The sequence below is a fragment of the Schistocerca americana genome, chromosome 2 (assembly GCF_021461395.2).
Source record: "Schistocerca americana isolate TAMUIC-IGC-003095 chromosome 2, iqSchAmer2.1, whole genome shotgun sequence".
Taxonomy (NCBI): domain Eukaryota; kingdom Metazoa; phylum Arthropoda; class Insecta; order Orthoptera; family Acrididae; genus Schistocerca; species Schistocerca americana.
Window position 1 is genome coordinate 975,411,410 of NC_060120.1, and position 18,461 is coordinate 975,429,870.

General features: G+C 42.8%; 1 protein-coding gene across 1 annotated transcript in view; it reads left to right on the plus strand.

Moving 5' to 3' along the window:
• The window catches only part of LOC124596347 (neutral ceramidase-like), a 250,713-nt gene that overhangs the window by 167,396 nt on the left and 64,856 nt on the right, over positions 1-18,461 (plus strand). Inside the window, exon 8 of the mRNA XM_047135449.1 lies at positions 6,677-6,871. Within this exon, the coding sequence (XP_046991405.1) occupies positions 6,677-6,871 (195 nt within the window). The remainder of the gene's footprint in view (positions 1-6,676; positions 6,872-18,461) is intronic.

Consider the following 18,461-nt stretch of genomic DNA (forward strand, 5'->3'; position numbering starts at 1 on the left):
TGCTGAATTTGGTTATAATTGTAGCATCTTTTTCTATCGTTAGATTTAAATTCACGAGTTGCTCCGATGAGCAAATTTTGTTGTGCTTTCTCCATACATTCTTGCACACATTTCACTACCTCCCCACAGTGTTAAGAGTCATTCTGTAATTTGATTAGAGTTTTAGAAAACTTTTCTCTGTATTAATTTTACTGTAATTTATGTCACTCGTTAGAGGAAACAAATAATCTCAGTCTTGATCCATCATTGTCTTGTTCTCACTGTCTCGGTGTTTTCGTTATGAACAGTGGCCAAACTCAACGCTCAATTACTCGTATATTACAAATCCAGAGAAAACATCGAGCACTGCACGCGCTATCCCCGTACAATCAAAAATTTGTTTTATGACAGAATTCTCAAGTGCAAATGTGAAATTTCAGTCACCAGTAAAGGAACTCTCTGCATATGTGTATCTGCACCACTGTAGTCCAATATCAAGAGCTACAATGATCACGTTATCCCGATCTGTGCCGTTCGGTGATCCCCCAATATTTTATTCGTTCAAATTCAACATTTGCATTACAACGACGAATAAGAGAAGAACGTTCGACAGAACAGTAACATCTAACTTTGGAACTATAATACAATAAGTACTGCACGTGTCGACCTGAATTGTTTCAAGTAATTGTTTAGCTTTTTGACAAACTACATCTCATGTATCACTCTTGTGAATACGGTATTTTTTCTTCAGTCAACTTTACTTCTCTATTCTTCAGACTTGTTAATCAAACATTGATTGAAGATGCAGAATTTCACGGACAAATTGCATGGAGGGGTAACTGAAAAGACATATCTCCGTATTTTAAAATCTTTTAGTCGGTAGAGCTGGGGTACTTCCCTTGTGAGTGTGCTGTGCCTAGCAGTTGAAGGAGACCTACTATGATCTGAAGCTGTATCTGGCAGACGCGACCCGTAATTCACCTACTAATTATACGTAGGTTTTCATTAACGTTTTCTTATATTTCTTTTCCTCATGTCACACAAACAATGTGATTAACAGTTTCTACGTATTACTATCATCGGATGACCTGTTTAAAAATAAAGGACAAGAACGGTAATAAAATATTAGGAAAGTAAATCACAGATACAACTAACATCTGTACGTAACTGTATGCCCTTGATCCCGTTACACAATAACTCATCTACCCATCATGTCAAGAAAGACGCCAACACTGGCGGTGTATTTGCCGTCTAATGATTCGAACAGAAGGGTATAGTTGATGATATCAGAGAATAAAGTTGTGTAACAGTATTGGTACTATTCTGTCCTATTTATTGGGTACCATATTTAAAGATCCTAGTACCTCCTTCTGTCATTCCGGAATACACTGTCCACCGATGACACTGATCCACTTATTCTCCACCGACCGACGTATGGGACGATACGGCAATATCACATACTTGTCGACACTTTCCGTTCAAGCTGCAGCGTTGCACTTCTTCTCGTTACGTATCGTGTGGCGTCCGTCTCGTGGTTTCGTGACCCGATGTGACCTCCAGATTATTTGAGGGAATGAATGATTGTAGTTGGATAAACGGGTAATCTACCAAACTTAGTAGCAACACTTTTTTTATACAGCACACATCTCTTCAACCTTGCAACTACCATTGAAAGCAATTCAGTGTTGACGAACAATACATTGAACCCGGATCATTACGTCACTAAAATGACATACAATACTCTTCGCCTGATTTTACTGGTTCGTATTTTTCGGACCGAATTATCTAAAGTTGAACAGTTCGGTTAATACTGCTAATTGTTGTCTGTAACTGCATATTTCCACAGGCTCGTGTATTTTAACTAAAACGGTGCCCAACAAAATAAATTAGTTAGAGAGGGATGACCCTGACCAAACATCAGTCATGGATCAACCACTTAGCAATATTTAATTAATAAAAAGGACATCAGTCCACTACGGCATGATATAGTGTTGTAATCAAACCTATTTATTGCAGTAGTTACGTTGTCTAAATACATGAAAATAAATTTGATTACGAGATCTCACTGAATTTCAGAAACGCCAATAGCACAGAATACTCGTAAATTATCGCTTAACATGAGAGATACAAGTGTCTTGGCAAAGGCCGGAAGGTTATGGAAAGAATTTAATTTTTCCATATTTTGCTGCTTCGAACGTGACCGTAGTCAGTACACTGGAAGTATGAATTAAAATACGCCTTTCCGTGTTTTGTTGAATTCAGGATGTATTTCGGACATTGGGGTCCATCATCAGGTGTAATTTGTCTTACCACATGATTTACTTCTGTTTCTTTTGAATGAAGTGAAATGCATATTCCTGTCATGAAAACGTTTGATGTTAGATTATGAATTTCGTAAGGCAACGTGGAAAATATGTGCGAAATAGTGGAAAAAATGAACAGTGCAAGCTAGCCACATAATCCTAGAAAAGAGTTTTTAAATTTTTAACATAATCATACATTCTTTTCTCGGTCCTGTTCGTACATATCACTTTACTCAAGAGCCACATTTGCATATACATGTTTGTAAACACTTCACAGATGTTTTTGCGCATGGTGTGATCAAAGATAAATTTATCTATAGTGCCAGATATCTAATTATTAAGCAGTTGACAGATGCAGAGAATAAATTTTCAATAGTTATTTAAAACTACTAAAGTAACTGTGGCTTCGAAATCTGTTTGTTGATTTAACATAGATTCTGGTTTTTTGAACTTATGGAGGAATTTCTCCAGTTGTACTAATAGATTTAGGGCCTTACCATTGGCTTCATTATGTTGGGCAATAATTGATTTTTCGTTAGAAATGAAACATGTCGTCAACAGTCTAGAAAACAATTTGGTAGTACTACACAATGAAGCCAACGGTAAGCATTCATCAGCTGATATCTATCGACTTCAGACCAAATGAATTTAAATAAAACAGGAAAATGAAACGAGACGTGTCAGTCCTGCAATAAACTGTCACGTGTCATTATTTTCGTTTCTTGTGAGTATCCCAGCCCGACCACACTGCGCCCTACGTATGATGCCTCTGGAGGGTCCAGCCACAGTCTCCTACTGCAACACTGTCTGCAGTAGTTCCCTTGATGAGGCATTGCCTTCACTACGGGAAGGTCGGTTAGTAGCAGACACGCTAACTTTTTCGATGTTTTAATTCTTTCTGAAGGTTGCATTGGAACATTCTTCACAACACACAATAATATGATGCGTTACTTAATATAATAATAAAACTCAGTGTCATAGGAATATACGTTCATTGATTATTGTACATTTTTCCACATTTGCATTTTTGCCGCTTAAATTTTTGGTGGGATGTATCGCACATGAAATTTTAATGTGTAAAATGCCGTTTTTGTTGCAAAAATTGTTAATTCCAACTTATATTGTTATTAACATTAAACTAAAGTATACGTTATACATCTTTGTCGTCTTAGTACTAAGATGCTACGTTGATTCCTATAAGAAAAACGTCATAATAAATTTATTAAGTTATAGTTCTGAATTGACATACTCAACATATTAGTTAAACATTTAGTGAAACACTTATCACACTATATTAAACACTGATCAACTCTACATGAGCGTTATTAACATGGGCTCAACCCTCAAACTGAGACATCGAATCCAATTTTCTTCGAAGGTTTCATTGATCGTATAATATTGTTTTCACCTCAACACTGAATGTTTTAGCACAAAAAATTGTTATTGCCTAAAACGGTTTCAGTGGTCAGCTCCTTTTCCGCTAAAGCTTCTTGGAATTGAATATTTGTCACTCGCTTCCCTCATTGGCTTCTTCTACAGCTTCCTTCTTTCCATTTATGTATGCCTTCTCGATATTTACCTTTTAAAGAAAAAAACATAAAATTTAAGTTTTTATAGTTTCCGTTGTGTTTGGTGCAAACCGATAGAAGCCGAGTGTACCGCTGTGGTACTTATTACGTGGAATGGACATTGTTACAACCTACAATGTACAGAGCAATAGAAGTAGTGTATAAAGATACAATAAAAATACAATATTACTTACTTGTAAACAAAGCACCTCCTCTGTAGATGGACTACATGTCTCGAGGATTCTTCCTGTAAATCTGTCCGGCATCTGCATCAGTAATTAGTTTTATGAGGCCGTTCACTACAAATCGCTTCGTATCCATACTCTTAGATATTTTATGAATGTATGACTCTTTCTGACTATTCGCGCGCAATGCGTTACATTTATTTATGTTGAAAGTAAATTTCTACTGGCTGCATCAAGCGAGGATTGTCGAGAAGTCTTCCTGCTTTTCACTACTCTTCTCTCGCTTTGCTACTTTTCTGTACGCAGTAGCACCATCCGGAAAAAGCCTCATGTGACTTCCGACGTTATCCGCTAGGTCATTTATACGTACTGTGAACAGCAGTGGGTCAGTGACACTCCTCTGAACCACTAGTCATCACAATACATATAAATCACCTAGTGGAGTAGTCGTGCATAGATGTTTGACTTGTAATTTAGTTTCCTAGTTCCGGGTGGTTATGGTTAATGTGCATATAAGCACAGAGCTCCAATGTAGGCTGTAATTATCGTATGGCTGTGAAACTTGGTAGACATTCTACTGAGTTAATGCGTAACCGATCTACGATGGAACAAAATTAGTTACAATTTTGATCACCAGGTGAAAATTTGGTGCTGTGAATACAAGGAAGTCGTATAAAAATGTTTCCACATGTAATGGATTAGGAACGGGACGTGGACAGAAAGCTCAGACATGTGAGAAAGGCAAAATGTTGATTTTACACTATTGGCCATTAAAATTGCTACACCAAGAAGAAATGCAGATGATAAACAGGTATTCATTGGGCAAATATATTATACTAGAACTGACATGTGATTACATTTTCACTCAGTTTAGGTGCATGGATCCTGAGAAATCGGTACGCACAATAACCACCTCTTGCCGTAATAACGGCCTTAATACGCCTCGGCATTGAGTCAAGCAGAGCTTGGATGGCGTGTACAGGTACAGCTGCCCATGCAGCCTCTACACGATACCACAGTTCATCAAGAGTAGTGACTGGCGTATTGTGACGAGCCAGTTGCTCGGCCACCATTGACCAAATGTTTTCAAGTGGTAAGAGATCTTGAGAATGTGCTGGCCAGGGCAGCAGTCGAACATTTTCTGTATCCGGAAAGGCCCGTACAGGACCTACAACATGCGGTCGTGTATTATCCTGCTGAAATGTAGGGCTTCGTAGGGATCGAATGAAGGGTAGAGGCACGGGTCGTAACACATCTGAAATGTAACATCCACTGTTCAAAGTGCCGTCAATGCGAACAAGAGGTGACGGAGACGTGTTACCAATGGCACCCCATACCATCACGCCGGGTGATGCGCCAGTATGGCGATGAGGAATACACGCTTCCAATGTGCGTACACCGCGATGTCGCCAAACACGGATGCGACCATCATGATGCTGTAAACAGAACCTGGATTCATCCGAAAAAATGACGTTTTGCCATTCGTTCGTCGTTGAGTACATCATCGCAGGCGCTCCTGTCTGTGATGCAGCGTCAAGGGTAACCGCAGCCATGGTCTCCGAGCTGACAGTCCATGCTGCTGAAAACGTCGTCGAACTGTTCGTGCAGATGGTTGTTGTCTTGCAAACTTCCCCATCTGTTGAGTCAGGGATCGAGACATGGCTGCACGATCCGTTACAGCCATGTGGATAAGATGGCTCTCATCTCGACTGCTAGTGCTCCGAGGCCGTTTGGATCCAGCATGGCGTTCCGTATTACCCTCCTGAACCCACCGACTTCATATTCTGCTGACAGTCATTGTATCTCGACCAACGCGAGCAGCGATGTCGCGATACGACAAATCGCAATCGCGATAGGCTACAATCCGACCTTTATCAAAGTCGGAAACGCGGTGGTACGCATTTCTCCTTCTTACACGAGGCATCACAACAACGTTTCACCAGGCAACGCCGGTCAGCTGCTGTTTGTGTGTGAGAAATCGGTTGGAAACTTTCCTCATGTCAGGACGTTGTAGGTGTCGCCACCGGCGCCAACTTTGTTTGAATGCTCTGAAAAGCTAATCATTTGTATATCACGGCATCTTCCTCCTGTCGGTTAAATTTCGCGTCTGTAGTACGTCGTCTTCGTGATGTAGCTATTTTAATGGCCAGCAGTGTATTATTATGCTTCGTGTACACAATTTCAATTCAATATGAGCTCTGGAGACGTCGAGGCTGCGCTGTACATCGCCAGATTTGCACCTGGTGGCCAAAATTGGAACTAATTTTTTTCTGTAGTAAACCGGTTCAGCATTAACGCATTAGTATATCTACCAAGTTTCCCTGCCATACGATAATTACAGCCTACACTGGACCGCCACGAATAGCGGCAACTCAGTTGTAGCCACCCGGTGGTTTACTAGCTCCCGTTTTTTTTCTTTTTCAACAGAAAATCTGATGATCAAGAACTCGAAACCATTAACGTTACTGTTTGTGTAACACGTGGCTGAAAAACGCAGTGAAAGATTTTCGCTATAGGAGGCCCACTGCGTTCCTCTTAGGCAGTGCGGCCTGTCTGTTACACAAGTGTTGCTCTGCAAGGTGACGAGGTGGGTGTGGCAGGGTGAGAGAAGTGCTGTTGGCTGTTGACTGTGTGTTTGCAGGTGCGGGGCTGCCTGCCCGCGATGGGCTACAGCTTCGGGGCGGGTACCACGGATGGTCCCGGCGCCTCCGCCTTCCATCAAGGCACCCGTTCCAGCGACTCTTTTTGGAACACCGTGCGCAACATCCTGGCGACGCCCACGCAGGACGACGTGGCCTGCCACGCCCCCAAACCCATCCTCCTCATGACCGGCAGGGTGAGTACACCGCAGTGTTCTGTCTACCGTTGACCACCACCTTATGGAGCAAGGGAAGCTGCTTAGATTTTGCCATCACCTCACGAGCATGCAGTAAAGAGTGGAAATAGTGGAATCTGATCTTCTGTTTTTATTCGAAGCATCTTTTCACATCTGAACCGTAAAATTACTAATGGTTCACCAAAGGTTATTAATCTCAATCAATACCCAAAATGTAGAGTGGAAGTAGGTGCCAAGGAATAACTGGTGAAATTACGCATAAGTTTGAGTAACACTTGTTATTCAGTTTGGTGCAAGACTCTCCGATATTTAAAAAAAAAAAAAAACCAACATCATTCAACAAATACGTCACAATTTACGATAGGAAAAGACTTTAAAATTATTAAATTATTATAAAAAATTACATGTCTGTAAAAGGCAAGTACAGGGGAGCAATTTAACATATACAATGCGACGCTGTGTAATATTTCAAGCTCAGCTAAATTACAGGTGAATATCACTCCATTCATTAAATGGCGCAGAATCTAACTTGTCTGCAATATGTAAAGACAATCTTCTTTACAAATGTTCTCACAATAGAAAAACCAAAACGCATGAGTCATGCACACGGGGGGACACTCACAGTTAATAACATTAACATTCCCAAAATATATTTAAAAAAAACTAATTTTACAAATTTCTGCCAGTTAACTTACGGCAAACACACACGCCCGCCAGGTAGGACTTGCGAAATTTTACAACATTCTCCTTTCAAGGCAACAATTTCTACCCGTAATGGAATGGCGAACTTTTGCATGGCAAATAGGCACAATAACCAACTACCTGTATGAAACACACAAGCACGTTGAGTAAAAACTTTAAAAGGCATAGAATTGGAAAAACACAACAGTTTTTGATGACTAGAAACAATGTAAAAAAATCCACTACGGGGTACAGTAGTCTTGCTTACCTGTAGCCAAATATACGGAAGCACAAATTTCCGTAAGTTACAGCTTCCAGATGAGCAGGAATTCGTTATGCAATTGACTAGTTCTTACCACGAGGCAAAAGGAATTTTTCTTCTTTCTGAGAGTACCTTTTACACATGAGTCTAGTTATGGCAGGCGAGAGAATGGATCAGGCTTTAGTGCCTTGCATTTTAAACACTACAGCCATTGGTGCCTTAGACTTTCACAGACATGGCAGAGGCTAACAGTCGAATAAACCCGTAGGTAGGCTGGGAGGGGAAAGAAGCAATCCGAACCACAGATTTACTCTTGACTAACCCCCTTTCGTCCTGAAAAGGGGACAAACGGACCACCCTTTCTAATACTACCACCTTCCCGCGGGTGGGCAGACGAGAATGAATGGCGGGAAACCCCCAAAAAATACGGCTGGTATAATTAACAAGAATCAGTATAATGAATTCAATTAAACTTCATAAAATCTGTTAACAATCAATATTCAACTTCCATTGCGTTATGACTCCCAGGACTGAACCAACGCAGCACCTCCAAATGCTCTTCCGAGCCGCCCGCTGCCAGCCGTTTCAATGGACGCAGGAAGGCGCGCCTATTTTCAGAACCCCCTCGCCGGTGGGCAGCATACGGCCGGACGACAATTAAGCCCCTCGCGGTCCCACGCTCAGGAAGATTCCTTTCGCGACGAGCAGTTAACGCCCCATACCACGGAGCCGCTGCTCGCGTCGCTTACGCTGATGCCGCGGTCAGCGTGCTGTCCCTCTAGCACCGGCAGAGAAGTCGCTTCTCGATGCCCCGACTGCCGACTCTCTCCGAGAGCACATACGGCCACTTCTTAAACCCACGCGAATAGCCCACTTTTCCCCTTTCCCGCTAGAGGGAGGCACCCAAGCCTTCAATTGCAACAACGGCGCCACCGCCAGGAAACAGAGGGCGACTGCTTCACGCTACGCGCTGCGCGCGCTTTTCAAAGCTAACTTTACTACAGCTCACCATCAACTTCATTTCTAACATATGTACTGAACGAATACCGTGGGGATTATACACTCCTGGAAATGGAAAAAAGAACACATTGACACCGGTGTGTCAGACCCACCATACTTGCTCCGGACACTGCGAGAGGGCTGTACAAGCAATGATCACACGCACGGCACACCGGACACACCAGGAACCGCGGTGTTGGCCGTCGAATGGTGCTAGCTGCGCAGCATTTGTGCACCGCCGCCGTCAGTGTCAGCCAGTTTGCCGTGGCATACGGAGCTCCATCGCAGTCTTTAACACTGCTAGCATGCCGCGACAGCGTGGACGTGAACCGTATGTGCAGTTGACGGACTTTGAGCGATGGCGTATAGTGGGCATGCGGGAGGCCGGGTGGATGTACCGCCGAATTGCTCAACACGTGGGGCGTGAGGTCTCCACAGTACATCGATGTTGTCGCCAGTGGTCGGCGGAAGGTGCACGTGCCCGTCGACCTGGGACCGGACCGCAGCGACGCACGGATGCACGCCAAGACCGTAGGATCCTACGCAGTGCCGTAGGGGACCGCACCGCCACTTCCCAGCAAATTAGGGACACTGTTGCTCCTGGGGTATCGGCGAGGACCATTCGCAACCGTCTCCATGAAGCTGGGCTACGGTTCCGCACACCGTTAGGCCGTCTTCCGCTCACGCCCCAACATCGTGCAGCCCGCCTCCAGTGGTGTCGTGACAGGCGTGAATGGAGGGACGAATGGAGACGTGTCGTCTTCAGCGATGAGAGTCGCTTCTGCCTTGGTGCCAATGATGGTCGTATGCGTGTTTGGCGCCGTGCAGGTGAGCGCCACAATCAGGACTGCATACGACCGAGGCACACAGGGCCAACACCCGGCATCATGGTGTGGGGAGCGATCTCCTACACTGGCCGTACACCACTGGTGATCGTCGAGGGGACACTGAATAGTGCACGGTACATCCAAACCGTCATCGAACCCATCGTTCTACCATTCCTAGACCGGCAAGGGAACTTGCTGTTCCAACAGGACAATGCACGTCCGCATGTATCCCGTGCCACCCACCGTGCTCTAGAAGGTGTAAGTCAACTACCCTGGCCAGCAAGATCTCCGGATCTGTCCCCCATTGAGCATGTTTGGGACTGGATGAAGCGGCGTCTCACGCGGTCTGCACGTCCAGCACGAACGCTGGTCCAACTGAGGCGCCAGGTGGAAATGGCATGGCAAGCCGTTCCACAGGACTACATCCAGCATCTCTACGATCGTCTCCATGGGAGAATAGCAGCCTGCATTGCTGCGAAAGGTGGATATACACTGTACTAGTGCCGACATTGTGCATGCTCTGTTGCCTGTGTCTATGTGCCTGTGGTTCTGTCAGTGTGATCATGTGATGTATTTGACCCCAGGAATGTGTCAATAAAGTTTCCCCTTCCTGGGACAATGAATTCACGGTGTTCTTATTTTAATTTCCAGGAGTGTATTTCTTTCTGTTTCTGTTTGATACACATCAACTGTCAATGTATTTCACTTCATAACAATGTGCGTGCTTTATACCTTCATACTACATAGTAGGTGTTCTGTCATTACTACTGTTCTTTTATTCTCGATTTTTAAGCTGCCATATCGTGTTGCTGGAAAAGCAAACGCTGTATCAATGTATATACGGTGGTGGGTGAGAGATTCCCAGTCACTCGGCCTAGCCCAAGCCGCCAAAGTCGACTGCACGTCTGTGGATAAATGGTTCAGATGGCTCTGAGCACTATGGGAATTTATATCTTAGGCCATCAGTCCCCTAGACATAGAACCACTTAAACCTAACTAACCTAAGGACATCACACACATCCCTGCCCGAGGCAGGATTCGAACCTGCGACCGTAGCAGCAGCGCGGTTCCGGTCAGAAGCGCCTAGAACCGTTCGGCCACAGCGGCCGGTTGTCTGTGGACAACAGACAAAGCACTCCGTTTTCAGGCCACAAGTGGCTCATCGGGACCATCCGACCGCCGTCTCATCCTGATCGAGGATGCGGATAGGAGGGGCGTGTGGTCAGCACACCGCTCTCCCGGTCGTTATGATGGTTTTCTTTGACCGGAGACGCTACTATTCGGTCGAGTAGCTCCTCAAGTGGCATTACGAGGCCGAGTGCACTCCGAAAAATGCCAACAGCGCATGACGGCCCGGATGGTCACCCATCCATGTGCCGGCCACGCCCGACATCGCTTAACTTCGGTGATCTGGCGGGAACCGGTGTATCCACTGTGGCAAGGCCGTTGCACAACAGACAAAGAATTGCTCAATAATCGAAAGTGGAATTAAATGTTTAAATAATGTTATAAGACTTGTGCAGATTACATAAAACTATGCCAATATGAAATATTTCGAGTATCAGCGTAATGCGCAGATTAGTTCCCTGAAAAATCGACTTTTTACGAAAACTGTAGGTATAAAGTTCTTCTTCAGGATTTGGATTACGTTTTATGTAAACATGTTTTTGGTAGTTTCATGAAGATCCTTTTACTTTTTGTACTTCTTAGGCAAAACATTACTGTCAGACAAAGAAGTGTAAAGACTTCTTAGATTAACTAACCTTTGTAATTAAGATAATGGCCGCACTAACTTTGATAAGTGTAATGAAGGAGTTGTACCATTTTTCAAGATGATACTGTAATTTGACTAAAGTGCAGACGATAGTAAAGAGACAGTTCATAGGTGACAATCTACCCTCGGTTTAAGAGTTACCGAGCTGAGATTTTTGTAGAACAACAGAGTGCAGTTTTGCTCAGAGAAAAGTTGGTAACACTGTTGTCTTCAACTAATAGCGTTGTAAATAACTTTTTCGTCAAAAAGGGCACTGTGTGGGCACTGCTGCCTATGCTGAAAGCGTCCTGCTGCAGATGTTCCGTACACTATCCGCTCCAGGAGTGTACAAAGGTCGACCTGTCACCACTTGGGAGGTTATCTGATTACCGTCAGTCGTGCATGATGTGTCTTACTCTGCTACATAACGTGCCATGATGCTATCCATGGCCGTGGCCACTAAGCACCGGATGGCGCTAAAGACGGCTCATATTTTTGTTTTTCTTTTATCGCATTAGATATCGCGCTTATTTAGTGTAAATGTGTAAAAGTTAATATGCGGAAATAATAATATACTGGGAAACCTGTGTATCCTTTTCGATGGTTTGTTTAATGTGCCACCCGCTTTGTAATAGAAAACCGCGTGGACTGTGCAGTAGTTTATTTACCACTTTTAATGCGGGCAGTTAACGATACTTAATTAGCAGACAGAACGTTAATTAGCAACACTTGGAACTCCGAGTGGAAATCGTCTCTGAACTGTGTAGAGTGCTGAATACAATACGAGAACTTTGATTAATTGCAAAACTTTTCTTCAGCGTGTGAACTATTACCAGAATATAATGATTCGTTAAACGACAATAGACTTTTATTTATAATCGTAGTTCCTGACTCCTTTCAAGTAAACGAGTTAAAACATTTTATTTGTGTTTCGGCAAGCTGAGCCGCAGGCATGTAGTTTGGAGATTATAGGGACCACATTCTCCGTCGCTTTCTGGATCTCCGCAGAAATCATTTTCAGGCTCTTTAAAAGACAGTGGTATTTAAAAATTGCAGAAACATTCAAACTTCCAACAAAAGTAACCGAATAACGAACCTCGTTAATTTTACCCGCTGTGCACACTGCAATGTAAAAGGTATACAAAATTAAAATCTCAGTTTCAAAACGCTGTAGAAAGCGAACCATTCCTCAGAATGGCGTCAAATATGAACAGCATATTATTAACTCATTGGGAAACAGGTGCTAAAAGCGTCTTAACGTAAATGATGTCGGCTGCAGATGACAGACGAAGTGCAATACGACAGCTATGATTTAAGTTGTACATTTACTTCATCCGCACTGTTCAAAGTGCAGGGAGCACAAGTTATACAGTTAACATCTGCAGAACTGTTACGTAAGCCCATCCACCACGCCAAAGTCATACCACATGGGCTGCGAAATAACGGTTTTAAGTGTCCTGAGGCGAAAAACCGCATAAAAAACAAAATTATATCGGTTTGTCCTGGGGCCAAAAACAGCATAAAAAGCAAACGATATTGGTTTCTGATTGTGGTGAGACTAGCGCAAGACATATTCAGTATGCTGCCCACCGTTTTCTTCACCAAAGCTTTCCAATGTATTGAAATATGCATTATACAAGTTAGCATGTGTAGAGGATCACCCGCAACAAATTAAAATCCTGCTGCATTTTCTTTTGTGTTTCCCGTCGTGCATATTAGGTGAAGAAATTTCGTTCATTTTATGTGCATAGTGTGAAAGAAACGTTATTTTTAAGCATGTCTGTACAAGTTGTCACTATTGAAACGATCTTGCATCAAAATAATAAGTTACTTATTATTTTAAATTAACAAAGTACATGTATGTAAAACGGGAAACCGAAAAACAAAAAGCATGAACCTAAAACATAGTAACAGCTTAAAGTATAAAACAAAAATATGTGAGGTAAATAATTAAAATACACTACATACCCGCCAAATTTCATCAATATAGTTTATTTACACTTGGGAATGTTCCCTTGTGAGTCAGCTTTTAAAATCTCAGTCTGTCAAGGAACTGCTAACTTCAGCTGTCCAAAACACAGATCCAGCCGGTAGCACTATATGGCTGTGAAACTTGTACTGTTCAGAAAAAAATTTCTAAAATGATCTACTCCTTTTCGAAAGGCATATCTTAAGGAAATTCTGTGGTGCACTACTGTAAGAGATAACTAGGCAATGGAGCATCCGGGACAATTTTGAACTGGGTGAGATCTACAAGAAAGCAAATATTGTAGGCCTGATGTGAACCAAACGGCCAGTATGAGCTGGGAATTTTGCTTCCAGATTTGTGGATTTTACGTTCTAGGTGCTACAGTCTGGAACCGCGCGACCGCTATGGTCGCAGGTTCGAATCCTGCCTCGGGCATGGATGTGTGTAATGTCCTTAGGTTAGATAGGTTTACCTAGTTCTAAGTTCTAGGGACTGATAACCTCAGAAGTTAAGTCCCATAGTGCTCAGAGCCATTTTTTTTTTGTGGATTTTACGCCCCACAGAAGAATGCCCGTTAGCAGACCGGAGAAAAGATGGAGAGATGGAATTCATAAGGATTTGCTGCAGATTTGTGGTAGAAAGCAGGAAACAGAATTCTGTGAAAGAGGAGTGCGTGGTCCTTTGGGCCTTATCGTGTAAAGTAATTAAAGGAATAAGTAAGTAAGTACTGTTGTCAATGGCACGTACCGTGAGTAAATGAATAAGTTCGTTTACAAACAAGTCTCATAGCGCGTATCGTCGATATTTGCATTGTAGTACAGATATTTTCAGTGCAATGCAAATACGAAGATAAATGGGGGTAAGAAATCAAATGAAATGCAATTCGGTAATAATCACCATGGTGCTATGACCGGTCGAAACTAGTCATCTGGCCATAATTGTGGGTTCCTTGATTGCTATGAGAGATAGCCCATGGGAACTGCAACATATAAAATATTAGTTCACCTTATTAGAAGGATGAAGACACAATCTTTTTATAAAGCATATACCGCCATTTCACTGCATATTATTGTAATAATAGATTCCTTCTTTTACTCCGTAATCGAGTCCATAGCTAAAAGTTTTTAGACCATTGAAAGCGAGGCAAACGAAAATTGGTAGCGGTATTTCTACATCTGAAAGATGATGCATGTAAAGTTTGTCGCCAGTCGCTTAAGAATGGCTCTAATAGAGCCACTATGAGGGCGGGACCAGGTTTGCTTTAAATACACGCTACAACGGTCGTGAGCGCTGCCTTTGAGACGTCTTTAAGGCGGCAACGCGGTGGTCTAGCGGTTCTAGGCGCTCAGTCAGGAACCGCGCGACTGCTACGGTCGCAGGTTCGAATCCTGCCTCGGGCATGGATGTGTGTGATGTCCTTAGGTTAGTTAGGTTTAAGTAGTTCTAAGTTCTAGGGGACTGATGACCACAGATGTTAAGTCCCATAGTGCTCAGAGCCATTTGAACCATTTTTTAAGGCGGCAAAGCCCTAATTATCAACACCTCACTGAGTTTGAATGAGGTCGTGTAATAGGACTACGAGAAGCTACATGTTTCTTCTGAGATATTGCAAAAAGGCGTGACGGGATTGTAGCCATTGTAAATTTTTGCTAGCAGCGATAGATACGAGAATGACCGGGCTGTGGACGGTCACACAGCACTCCCGCGAGGGACGACCATGGTGTTAGGTGTATGGCCCTGGTGGATCACACTGCATCTGCAGCAGCAGCAATTTGAGCAATAGTTGGCGCCACAATGAACTGTTACAGACTGGTTATTTCAAGGACAGCTCCGAGCCAGACGCCTTGTAACGTGCATTCCATTGACCTCAAACCACCGCCATTTGCGACAGCAGTGCTGTCAAGCGAGAGCTCTTTGGAGGACAGTATGGAGGTCTGTTGCAGTTTCTGATGGAAGCTGGTTCTGCCTAGGTGATGGCCGCCTCTTGGTTAGAAGGAGGCCAGTTGTGGGCCTATTTGTAGACCTGCTGAACCTACACATGGACGTTTTGTCTGGAGTGAGATTTCGTATGACAGAAGGAGCACTCTTGTGATTCTTCCACGCACCATGACTGCAAAACTGTACATCAGTCTGGTGATTCGACCTGTTGGGCTGCCATTCATGAACAGAATACCAGGGCATGTTTTCCAGCAGGATAAGTCTCACCCACATACCACTGTTGTAATCCAGTACGCTCTACAGGTGTCGACATGTCGTCTTGAGCTACTCAGTAACGAGTTCTGTCTCCCGTCGAGCACATAATTAGGCATGGAACTCCATCCCACAAAGTGACATCCGAACCTCTACAAAACAGTGCATGCACGTTTGCATGCTTGCATTCAACGTTGTGACTGTTCAACGGTTATTAATGCACCAGCATTTCACATTTGTAATCGCTTATCTAGCCCTTACATTAAGCTGTGATCTTGCAACTGTTAACCACCTATGTTGCCTAGAGAAATGCATTTCCGGAATTTCCTTACTCAACATTAATTATTTTTTGTTGTTGCGATTTTTCTTCCGTCAGTGTATTTTCTGCAACTGGTCAGAAGACGTTTCGGATGCAATGTTGAAAATTGTTCTCTTGCATTTCTCCAGATTACAAGACTTTTTCGACTAAACAGGGCTTTTTTAATGTTTTGATCCAAATTTGCCTTGAGGTTCCTGAAGACAGGTATGTTGTGGTTGTTGTTGTGGTTGTGGTCTTGAGTCCAGAGACTGGTTTGGTGCAGCTCTCCATGCTACTCTATCCTGTGCAAGCTTCTCCCAGTACCTACTGCAACCTACATCCTTCTGAATCTGCTTAGTGTATTCATCTCTTGGTCTCCCTCTACGATTTTTACACACCACGCTGCCCTCCAATACTAAATTGGTGATCCCTTGGTGCCTCAGAACATGTCCTACCAACCGATCCCTTCTTCTAGTCAAGTTGTGCCACAAATTTCTCATCTCCCCAATTCTGTTCAATACCTCCTCATTAGTTATGTGATCTACCCATCTTATCTTCAGCATTCTTCTGTAGTACCACATTTCGAAAGTTTCTATTCTCGTCTTGACCAAACTATTTATCGTCCATGTTTCACGTCCATACATGGCTACACTCCATACAAATACTTTCAGAAAAGACTTCCTGACACTTAAATCTATACTCGATGACAAAAAATTTCTCTTCTTCAGAAACGCTTTCCTTGCAATTGCCAGTCTACATTTTATATCCTCTCTACTTCGACCATCATCAGTTATTTTGCTCCCCAAATAGCAAAACCCCTTTACTACTTTAAGTGTCTCATTTCCTAATCTAATTCCCTCAGTATCGCCCGACTTAATTCGATTATACTCCATTATCCTCGTTTTGCTTCTGTTGATGTTCATCTTATATCCTCCTTTCAAGACACTGTCCATTCCGTTCAACTGCTCTTCCAAGTCCTTTGCTGTCTCTGACTGCATCAATGGCATATCTTCTACACGTTTACTTCATGTAAACCTAGTACTTTTGCGAATCCCTTTTCCTTACAATTTCCTGAATCTGCAAGAGTGCAAGTCAGTAATGTTCGTTCGTCTTTCGATTCAGATGGCTCAGTCTCTTAGATCATCCCCAACAATGGTGCATTTATACTCATAAGCAGTTCAAGCAGTTCTAAACTTTTCTAGCAGGTTTTCTTTCACACTTATATGAGTTTCATTTCGTACTGTGTGTAAATCTTTCATCCATTTACACAATTCATGTTCAGTTCTTATGATGTGAAACCGGCGTTGCATACTGCTTAAATTTGTGTTTTCTTCCTCCTGTGTGTAACCAACAAATTTACAACCTTTCCTTTGTCAATGAAAGCTTTACTGTACATTTTTCATGGGGCTAGGGAGGAACTGTCGCCATTGAAACTACAACTCTGTATCATCAGAGTTATTTCCTGATTCTCCTAATGTTACAGCATTCTCTAACGAAAGGTCGACATAATTCGAATGAATGTCCAAGAAATTAACTATTAAAATAACACTTAAGTGGGCCTTCATCGGTACTAAGCTGAAAATATTAAATGCATTCCACATTAGTGTATGATCCTGGAACCTGCACAGATGCTGTTAGCAAGCAAGGAAACACAAAGAGAATTATTGCTGTTTCATGTTTGTTGTTAACACTTAGCGATACTGCAAAGGTTGGTTGATTTGGTGGGGAAGGGGGGGGGGACGAAAAAGCGAGGTCATATGTCGCATTGGATTAGGGAAGAATGGGGAATGAAGTCCGCCATGCCCTTTCAAAGGAACTATCTCCACATTTGCCTGAAGCGATATAGGGAAATCACAGCAAATCTAAATCTGGATGGCCGTACGCGGGTTTGAACCGTCACCGCCTCGAATACTAGTACAGTGTGCTAACCACTGCACCACCTCGCTCGGTAATTGTTAATAATTATAGACATTAAATTCGAACGGATAGTAACTATGAACACTGAGTCAGAAGAACTATCAACAGAAACCGAAATTCGCTTTACGAAGTACGATCGCGTTGTGCCATATTATCTGATTACCAATGTGCCGTCATCCAGGGACACATACTTCCCGTTTTGTGCGGTAACTGTCTGCTACAGATCAATAGGTGTGTACATTTCTCCAACCACTTGGCGAGCTACGGATTTGGCAATATTCAACATTTTTCAAATAATCACCATATGTCTGAGCAGCTAATTTATTGGTAGAGTCTTTCGTTCGATGTATTCTTCCTGTACAACAAATTTTATGACGGGTTTCAAAATGTCAAATTGTACCAAAAACTACTGATTCGCTTAACAGCATCAATAAATCTTTCCTGTCGACAGTGGCCGTTCATATAAGTGATGCTAGGTTCCAGAAGGCTGTTATAACATATTGTATGTCTGTCAAGTTACATATTAAACAGTATACGTTAAATGCTATTGCTAGACACTCTATTGATGCACACCTATAATAGTGGTTGAAATATTGGTGCATCATATGACACTGTGAAAGAGTCTACAACACAGATGAATATTATGGAAGTGACATAATTATATTAAGCAACTGAACAGGCTTATACGTCATAC